Below are 10,259 nucleotides of genomic sequence, written 5' to 3' on the forward strand. Positions count from 1 at the left end.
CAGCCTGGCCACAGGCACCACCGGCGCTCGTGGGACCCCGCTGCCGGCATGGTCCAGGCTTCAGCCGGGCAGAGCCAGCACCGGCAGCACCGGCAGCACAGGCAGCACCGGCAGCACCGGCAGCACCGGCAGCACCGGCTGCCAGCTCGCAGCGAGCTTTGTCCTTCCGACCGGCTCATGTTATGCTTACTGCTGGGGGGATAATTTATTCAATGACTTTAGCTCCTTTGTTCGCAGAACATCTGTAAGAAGGCCATGTTGTCCCCAAAATTCCTTATTTGGATTTATATGAGAAATTTGGGGAATGGCTTTTTATCCTATGACAAAGCCAGTTACCGCAGAGGCAAGGTGTCCTGCGCTCACTCACAGCTACATCGCTTCATCGCGATCAGTCACACAGATCACATTATATTATCCTGTCCTTTGAATAAGCATAATGTGAATAATCAGAAAGACTGCAATCAGACAGCAGCAGGCTCAGACAGATACCCCCAAGAAAAATCAGACTTTTCTAGAACACGGCAAGCGCAGTACCTCCCTGTGCAAAGCGTGTTTGGTACAGAAACTCAGCTGCTGCTGGATTCAGGGCCAATGACAGCATCTCCATGCGGCTCGCTGAGTGCTGTCTCCACGCAGCCCTGCCGCACGGCCCGGCACCCACTGGTTTTGTTTTGCTGCGGCTGGCAGCCGCCCTGCGTTAGCGTCCTCACCCCACGCCTGCCCCCGGCGCGGAGCCGTGCCCGGGACACGTCCCTGCACAAGCTGCTGGTCCCAGCGGGGAGCTGCTCCGCAGGAAGGAGCCGTGTCCCCTGCCCACAGGCCCGGCGCTGCTCTCCCTTTCCTGCCGCTCATTTTGGGACCACGTTCAAAGCAGCTCGCGGCTCCCCTGCCGCTGCTCCCACTCCCACCCAGCACACTGCCCACGGCCCGGGTGGTCCCCGCCAGCTGGGACGTGGCAAAGGTGCCCGAGACGGGCGCTTGTCCGTTCCCCGCGGCTGTACTCGCACCTTTTCTCCAGTTCATCCATTATTGCCCCTTTCTGTGGGCTCTGTACCTGTGAGCTCTGCCTGGGCTCCCCGTCCATCAGAGGCAGGGCCGAGGGCTCGGCCGTGGCCCCCAGCCTGGCCAGGGCCGCTCCGTCCCAGTGAGGGCAGCGCGCGCTCCGTGGGCACCGGCTGGGACCCTGCAGGGGGACATGGGGCGAGGGCAGGCGGGGACGAGGAGCATGAGAGGACAGCACCCATGGGAGGGCAGCTCGGGGGGTTGGAGCTGCCCCAGCACCCCTCCCCTCCAGCCCCATGGTGCAGGGACGGTGCCACCAGACGGGGTGCCCTGGTGCCCACGGTATCTCCGCTTGGCACTGACTCCTTGTGCTGCTGGTGCTGCGGAGAGACGCGGCTTCCTCACACCCTCCTCAGCTGTGCAGGGAAATAAACGAGCAGGGTGGGATGGACGGGAGCAGAAACCTGCCCCGAGGGGCTGGAGGGAGCTGCTGCCACCGGCCCTCGCGGCCCCACCGGGCAGCCACAGCCACGCACGCCAGCAGCCGGCCAGCTCCCCTCCAGCCTCGCATCTCCTCACAAAATGCTTCCTCCGGTCTCCACTGCCTCCCCGACAGCACAGACAATAAATTTTATGCCTATCACTGGCAAAAGCTTAAGAGATGGGGGACGAAAATCCAGAGTTATAGGCTGTGTGCTCACAAGAGCAGCCTCGTCTTTGTGGGAAAAAAGCCTCCTCGCCTCAGAGTGCTCCCGAGTTTCAAGTCAAGGGTTTTCGCACAGCGCTGCCACTTGACTCAGCATCATCTCGGCTCTCGTCTGAGCCACAGAGGGCTGCTGGCGGAGAACAACTCATGGCACCGGGTGCAGGCCCGCAAACCCGCCTCGAACCTGAGGAGATGGGCGAGCCCGGCCGTGGTGCCTGCAGCTCTGCTCCGCGTGGGGAGGGACCTGGCGGGGCCTCGGGGCGCCGGCACAGCCCTGAGGGCAGGCACGCTCCGGCCCCCAGCCCACCTTCCCGCTCTGCTCCTCCTGCTGAGCTCCCGGGGGCACTTCCATGTGCGCCCCCCTCCCTCCTCCTCTGCCCCCCGCGCCTCCCACGGCCGCGATGTGACGACGCCAACATCCTCGCTGGCTGCGGGGACGGGGACGGCAGGTCCCAGGGGAGCGCCCAGCCCAGGCACAAGGGGGGGTCACCCCGCGGGGCCGGACACCTGCCCATCGCCCTGTCAGAACCGCACCCCAGAGCCCCCCCAGCAGCTCCCGGCGGCAGAGCAGGCCCTCCCCGGGGCCAGAGCCCGGTGCCCCACCCAGACACGAAATATTTCGCAAAAGCAAAGCGATTTGAAGAAAATTTCATCTGCAGAAACACGGGGCTAAGAGAGAGGAGTTTCCAGAGGTGCCCAAATCCCTGCTCAGTGCCTCAGTTTTTCACATAACTTTGCTCCTTTATTCTCCTATGTACTGCATGCTAAAAATACACTGCATTCACAGAAAAAAAAATCCACACCAAGGCAAGATATATGAACATCAAAACAGAGAGGGTTTTGGAAGAGCAACTTTTTAAAATTTCTCTTTTGTGGAGAATCTGAAACCTTCCAGGTGTTACCCCCGTTAAGAAGGATTCTGAATGTGAACCTCCTCTGTGAAGGGAACCCTGTCCTCCTGGCCTGACCCACAGCTGCCTGGACGGATAAATTCCCTCAGAAAACAATTAATGGTGATCATGGGCAATGCTAGAAATTTCTTTAGCACCTTCCTTCCAGAGAGACACCAATGCTGAACAAGGCTCAGCACCAGGTGAGCTGGAGGAAAACATCACGTCTGTTCTGCAGAGCTGACACCTTCCTCTCAGAAACCTGCCGGCTTTGCTTGCCGTTTGCTTGCCTTCGCCGTCCTGCACAGCCCAGGTTGCAGACCTGCACCATGAATATGCTGCTGCTTATCTCATCTGGTATGAAATTAATTGGTTTGCAAAGCAGTGGGTATTCAAGTGTTTGAGCACTTTCATTTAAAATTGTCCCAACGAATTATACAAAATCACGAGCCAGGTGCTAGCCCTGGCTAGCCCGGTGGCCCTGCAAGTATTTTGTGTGGCAGGAGCTCACTGCACCGTCTGATAGCAGCCCCTCGTTTACACCGGAGGTAAATCTTCCAGGTGCATTCTGAAATTGAAAGGGATGGTGACAGCCTCCCCGTAGTGTTTACCTGACAGAAAATCCCTCCTGTACAAAGAGTCAAAACCTGGCTAGCAAGCCTGATTTAAGCCAAACGAGGAACGAGCAACAGCATCTATTAAGCTGCCACAGGGGCACAGCTGACAAAACAGGACAGCAGCGTGACCCCCCTGCGGACACACACCCCTCGCTGCTGCTGGAAGCAGACCACGTAGCACGAAGGAGGCCACTTGAATGCAAGAGCCAGGACTGTGAGAAAAAAACCAACACAATGGTATTTCAATCACAGCAGTGAGATATTCCAGTGACCCTGCTGGGAGTGCCAAGGCATACCAGGGCCCGGTGGTGCTGCACTGCCTCGGTGCCGTGGCAGGGCTTCTGGAGTGCTGAGCACGCTGTGATCAGCCAGAGGCGATTAGGTGGCTTATTTCCTTCTAGCCTGTCCCTTGGCCCAGCCGGGTCGCTGCGGGGTCCGTCCCGCAGCCCTGCAGGCATGCTCGCCACCGTTTCACCGTGAGCCTGCTTAGCCAAAATTATGCAAGACCTGCAGAGCTGGACTCAAGATGTGCGGTGCCTCCTGTGAGCACGCAGCCTGGGCTTTGGGAAAGGAGCCAGCACTGCTCCTGCTGAGGGGCTTCTCTGCGCCCTCCAACGGGGGCACTTGGCTTGGTGCAACACAACGTGTTTGAGGGCTGAATTCATCCACAGCGAGCCAGCTCCTGTCCACCTCCACGAGACTGGAGGTAATTTTGGAAACAGTGGCAGCGATGGATGGGGATTTGTGTCCCTGGGTTAGAAACCCCCTGCCCACCTGACACAAAGCCCTGTACTGCCCGAGTGCTTGGATGGACCAAACTCCAGCAAATGGCCCCAGACAAGCAAGCCAGAGGTCTCCGGCACGTCCCGCGGTGCTGCCAGCGGCCACCCCACTGACCCGGGGGGGAGCAGCCTGCCCTGCGGGCTGCCGGGGAGCCCAGGGGACCCCGCTCCTTGTGGGGCCTGGCAGCGGCTGTGCTCCCTCAGTGCCATTTCCACCTGCAGACATTAGCATCTGGCGATGAGCACTGCAGACAAGTAACAGCCCTGCGTGTGGCATGTGGAGCCCCCGGCTTCTGCCGTGTCCCCGGGAGGCGGCCGTGCTGCGCTCGCTGGCAGGCTCGTGGCAGAGGCACAGCGTGGCGTGGGCAAGGAGCAGGCACGGGCTGAAATCCCCGTGAAAGTGGGGCCCCGCGCCGCCCCCGTGCTGAGCGCTGCGCTCCCATTTCCGAGCCGCACGCTCCGAGCGGTGCCGGGCTGCGGATTCCTCGCCGGGACCTTCACAAGCGCCGGGGCCGAGCCCGCACCCACGGCCAGCCGTGGCAGAGGAAGCCCCACGCCCGTGGGTGCTCTTGCATACCCCCGGTTGCACCGGGCCGGCAAATTTTGCAGCCGAACGGCCGACCCCTGGCGAGCACGGAGCGGCCCCGCGGGGACCCGGGGCTCCGCCGGGGCCAGGTGCCAGCGGCAGCGCGGAGGCGAGGCGGCTCCGTGCCGCGGACACGCGTGGAGCCTCGCTGCGCAAAGCGCGGGCCGCGGCCGCCGGGGGGCGCATCGCGCCGCAGCCCCGCCGCCAATTAACGGCAGCTAATTAGCCGTGACGGGGCGGGCAGGGGGGCTCCGGGCAGGACCCGGCCCCCCCCCGACGAACTCACGCCCGCCGCCCCGGGGCGCGCCGCCAACGCGGCCCGGGCCCGGCAGCGCCCGCTCGGGGCAGCGCCCCCCGCACCCACCCCCCGACACCCCCGCTCCATCCCCGGCCGCGGTCACGCGTGGGCACGTCCCGGGCGGCGGCGGCTCCGCTCCGGGGCAAGGCGCTGCCGGGGGCGCGGTGCCCGTCGGCGGAGCCCGGGGCGGGGGGGGGGGGGCCGGGGCCGGGCCCCGCGGTGCCGGGGCCGGTGCGGGGCCGCCGGGCATCCCCCGCCGGCAGCGGCCGGGCCCCGGGCACCCACCTGCTTCTCCAGGGAGTCCTTGGCCGAGAGGGAGGGCTTGGGGGAGGGCGCCCGGTCGCAGACGCAGCCCTCGAGCAGGTAGAGCCCCGAGGGCCGGGAGCTGGAGTCGGTCTCGAAGTAGAAGAGCATGTTCTGCAGCAGCGCGAACCACTTGGTGTGCCATTTTGTGTTGTCGGAGCTCCGCTTGCTCAGATAGCCCTTCCTGGCGCCGTCCTTCTTCGCCAGCAGCCCCAGGTAGGTGACGTGCCCGTCATTGAGCCGCATCCCCTTCTGCATCGTGGCGGCGCCGCCGGCTCCTCACATGGTCCCCGCCGGGCAGCGGGCGGGCGGGTACCTGCCGAGCAGCCGCAGCCCCCGCGCCCGCATCAGCGGCGCCCGCTGCCCCCGGAGAGCCGCCGGCCGCCGCGCCGGCTCATGCCGGGCCGAGCCGAGCCGTGCCGTACCGAGCCGTACCGGGCCGTGCCGTGCCGAGCCGCACGGTGCCGGGCCGTGCCCGCGCAGCGCTCGCCTCCCGCGGCGCCCGCGGCGGCTGTGCCGGGGGAGCGCCGCGTCCCGGAGCCGCGTCCCCCCGCGGGCGGCGCGTCACGTGATGCCGCCCCGCCGGTGCCAGCGCCGCCGCCGCGGACGGCGGCACCGGGACGCCCCGCGCCGGGGATGGCCCTGCCCCGCCGCCAGCCGCGGGGGCGGCCGCGCCGCGCTGCCCCGAGCCGCCCTCGCCTCCTCTCCCCTCCTCTCCCCTCCCCGCCGCTCCCCCGGGGCCGCCCCGGCGGGCAACGGCGCGGCCGGGCCCGGGAGCGGCTCCGCGGGGCGCCGGGAGGGAGCCGTGGGTAAAGGCCCCCCCGGCGGAGCGGGACCCCCAGGCGGGGGGGAGCCCGCCCGCAGAGCGCATCCGCGGCCCGGGGGGAGCCCGGGCCTGCCCCGAGCCCCGGCGCACCGGGCCCGGTTAGGTGGGACCCCCGGGGCAGCCGGGCCCCCGGGGCAGCCGCGACCTCAGAGCTCACTGGCTCGGTTCGGGGGGTGCTCAGCCGGGCGCTCCGACCTCGGGCCTCCCGGGGAAGCACCCCCAAACCTGGCCCGGGGCTCCTTGCTGACCGCGGGACGTCCCCGCTCCTGTCCCCCACCCGTGGCTTTGGCCAGGTCCCGTGCCCAGCCTGCACCCCCGGGCCCGGCAGGCGGCCGTCCGGCCAGCCCCTGCACGCTGCGGTCCCTGAGGCTGGGCTGGTCCCACCGCACGGCGAGGCAGCAGCACCCTCCAGCAGCCTTCCCCCTTCCAGCCCTCCGCCTGCTGCCTGCACAGCCACTGCCAGAGGTCACACGTGGGAGAAGAGGACCCAAGGCCTCCATTTATTTCTGTTTGTCTTCCCGTAATCCCTCTTCCCCACGTGGGCCTGGCGTGCCTCGCAGAGCACAGCAAAACTGGGCGCTGCGGAGAGCTGGAGCCTGTGCGGGGCAGGGAGGGCCCTGGTGCTCCCCGCATCCTGGGGGCTCCCTGCTGCCAGGAGCAATGGGTCGGCCAGACACCACCGCGGTGGGCACTGGGTCGGCCAGACGCCGCGGTGATGGGCACGCAGAGAGCTGGGGTGGCTGCGGGGCGGTGCGTGAGCCCACCTGCCCGTGGGCAGCCGCCTGCCCTCGCCACCAGAGGAACCGGCCCCAGCCTCGTGTGACCAAGCAGACAGGGAGGGCATCAGGAAAACCGTGTTAATTAGCTTTGTTTCCTCTGAAAACGTTGGCACATCTCCAAGGAATTCAGTGAGGTCACAGGCTGCCATGGCAACAAGAGGGAACGGGCTGGAATTGGGAAGGGTGCTGCCATTTCCAGGCATCCAGAGCCGCTCGCCATGGGACAGGGTGCGGGTGCCCGCTGGGTGCAGGATCAGGCCCGGGAGGGGCAGAGTGGCTGGGAGCAGGGCACCCTCAGCACCTCAGCACCCCGTGCCCGGCCGCCCCTCCAGATGACCGACAGGGCTCTGTCCTCCTGGCCGAGTTCTCCCGGCATTACCCCAGTTGCAGGTGGGTAGAGTCCATCAAGCTCCAGGACCTACCTGCACATCCAACTCTCCTTGGGGGCCAGGGCTCTCCGCTCCTTCTCCTCCAGCCTGGTCACGCAGCTCCCGCGTCCCGCTTCACCACCCGGCCTCTCTGCTTGAGATAAAAATGGGTCAAAGCGTGCAGCTAAAGGCGTTCCCCCATGGCCGGCCCATCCCGCCAACCGAGCGCTGATCCAGGTGAGCCCCAGAGAAGGAACTGAGGCAGCCCCCATCCCTCCTGCCTCCCTGCAGATCGTCACGGGGCCGAGCAGGGCAGCGAGGGCCCTGGCTGTGGGGTCGGGGTCTTGCACAGCTCCTTGTCGCAGAGACCCAGCCCCGGGCAGTGGGGCTGCTTTTGTGCCAGGGGCAGGCAGGCAGGACCTGCTGCTTGCGAAATGGTGCAGTCACGTTCTTCCTGGAATCTGCAAAATCTTAGATCAAATAACTGGGGAGGCAGCACTGCCCACAGCGCCCACACGGCATAAGGATGGAAAGGACGCGCATACCCCACTGAACGCACGGGCAGCAGGGCAGTGTGCCGAGCGAGGTCTCCGCGTCAGCACTCCCAGGCCAGGAGGGACGGGCGCTGCTCAGCAGGGAACGTGCTGCGGGCTTGGCTCTGTCCCCGTGCAGCCAAGCCCCACGCCAGGGGAGCCCAGAGGCAGAGTGGAGCAGCAGAGGAAAAGATGTCCCACGCACTTGGAGCGGCTGGCCCCAGGGACGGGTCTGGGGATGTGGCGGGTCCCCTGCCCGCTGCCCCCTGCCCAACGCCCCACCAGCCCGAGCAGGCTGCTGGGGGAGAGCAGAGCTCCCAGCACCAAGCAGGAGCAGCATTTGGCTGTGGTGGAGCCCACAGCAGGAATGGCAGCTGCCCTGTGTCCCCAGCCACACGTTAATTTAACCCGGACTCCCCTTAGGTGATATGGAGGGTAATGGAAAAAACAGCTGATAGTTTCCAAGGCTGGCGCAGATATGGAAACTGTGATTTCCTAAAACAAAAGGAGGTTTATTTTTTGAGTGTGACGTTTGCTTCGATCGATTCTAAGGCGTTTGCAGTGTGACCCTTGTGCTCTGGGAAAGCGGAGGTGAAGTATTCATCACTTCTCCCACGAGCTGTGCTGCATACAGAGTCAGACCTGCTGCTGATGGCCATGGAGAGACGAGCAGTTTTTCCAGAGTTAAGATTTCTCGTCATTTCCAAGTATTTTAATCGCAACAGCTTCTTCTCTCTCCGTTTAAGTGTTTAATAAACATCAAAGCAGTTCCTATGGGCATCCTTCACAGAGCCCAGGCTTGAGCCCGAGTATAGCTGCGTGCAGCAGCAGCAGTCACTGCAGCAGCGCCACGGGCCCGCTCGCCATGCCCCAAGCAGCCATGGCCCCGTGCAGCCAGCACGGGAACGGGGCACCCGTCCTGCCGTAGTCCCCGCGCTCTCAGGAACGGGAAGGCCAGCAGCAGGGACGCCGTGCTCCCGGCAGCTCCGAGCACGCGGTAACGGGCTCTTGGGGAGAATCCAACAGAGCAGGTGAAGCAGGTGGGGTGACACCAGAGGTGCTGCTGGGCCGGGGGGTGCCAGCTGCCGGCCGAGCACGGAGCCGCCGGTGCAGCACAGCACAGCACGGGGCTCTGCGCGAGCTGCCTGCGCAGGGAGGCAGCAGCACTGCAGCACGGGGGCTTGCTCGTTCTTCACGTCCTGCTGTGGCTATGCGGGCAGGTGCGATGCCCGTTGCTGGGTGCCGACTCCAGTGAAACACACGTTCTCTTATTTCCATGCCAAAATAATCAGCTGTGTAAAAGGTGGCTCCTGTTGGTTTTAGCCCCTGCTTCCACCTTTTGCATTAGCTGGGCTCGCGTTGACTCAGCTGATGGCAGATGCTCTTATATGCCAGCATCCTCCTAATCAGTTCAGTTCCCTCACAGTCTCCTCCCTCTTTCAAGCCTGAATGTAGGAAATCACTTGTTAATCTAAGCACCCAGCTGTAGCAGGGTAGGCAGGACGGGGTGCCGGGGGCTCGCTGCCCGCTCGCTCAGTAACGTCTCGGTGTGAACGCACTCACTGCAGGGCTGGCTCTGGCAGCTGCCTCGCCTGGCGGGGGGGTGAGATGCCCCGGGAGGAGCCCCCAGGACCAGCACCGGGGTCCTCTCGCCAGGTGCCAGCGTGGACCGCAGCGAGCAGTTGCACCTTCACCAGGGGTGGGATGGAGCTGGCATGCTGTGAGCACACCTCGGCTCCTCCTGTGCCCCAGCAGCTCCTGCGGCAGTCAGGCTTCCTGCCTGTAGCCCTCCTGTCTCCTTTCTCCTGGGATTTCAGATTCCCACTGGCACCTTGGGTGCAAGATACCTCTCATGGGCTGAGGATGCTGAAGCAAAATGTGCACAAGAAAAAAACACGTCCTCCCCAGCTGCCCCCCTGCTGCTGGGTGCTGGGGGAGCTGGTGCTCATCAGCTGCTCCCATATACCCCACGCAGTGCTCCTGGGACCAGAGGGGCAGTTGGCAAGTCACAACCAGGGCGCTGCTCAACGAGCTTGAGCCTGAGAGCACTGAGACCAGCAGTGGGAGGCTGTGCTTCCAGTGACAGATCCGCTTCCTTCATTTGGAGCTGGGAGGAAAGTGGGCACTTTTCTATACAGACAGGCTCAGAGGCATCAAGCCCAGGCTGCAGAAGTGGCCGAGGAAACAGGGCAGGTGTTGGCATTTGTGTCGTCAAAACATGTCCCCAGGACACAGCACTGCTCTGAGCTGCTGACTGCCAGGCACACGTTCACGTTCAGTGCTGGGAGTGGGCACTCACTCCGTGCCCCCAGAGCTCCTCTTCTCCCTGCGGCATGTGCACAGAGAGCTTGTACTTGCTAGAGAGGACTCCAAGCGCGTTGGACTCTGCCCAGGCTGGGCTTTCCAAAAGTAATCAGCCCAAGCTGTGTTCAAAGTCAAGTCCGTTGGCTCGGGCTCCCAAATCTTATAAGCAAGCCTGAAAGTCCCACCTTTTGTTGAGCAAGTTGGATCTGCACCTAAACAATCTGGAGGACGGGTGCCTGGGCTGTACGAGCGCGATTTAGCTGCA

General features: G+C 64.4%; 1 protein-coding gene across 2 annotated transcripts in view; it reads right to left on the reverse strand.

The window, feature by feature from the left end:
- Positions 1-5,754, reverse strand: part of RASGRF1 (Ras protein specific guanine nucleotide releasing factor 1) — a 33,691-nt gene extending 27,937 nt beyond the window's left edge. The window contains exon 1 of one of the 2 annotated variants that reach the window (XM_080551568.1): positions 5,167-5,754. In XM_080551568.1, coding sequence (XP_080407694.1) covers positions 5,167-5,442 — 276 coding nt within the window. In that variant the 5' untranslated portion in view covers positions 5,443-5,754. The remainder of the gene's footprint in view (positions 1-5,166) is intronic. The other variant, XM_080551569.1, reaches the window with a different exon arrangement.
- Positions 5,755-10,259: the final 4,505 nt, after the last annotated feature.

This window comes from Anser brachyrhynchus (genome assembly GCF_964034855.1).
Source record: "Anser brachyrhynchus genome assembly, chromosome: 11".
Lineage (NCBI taxonomy): Eukaryota > Metazoa > Chordata > Aves > Anseriformes > Anatidae > Anser > Anser brachyrhynchus.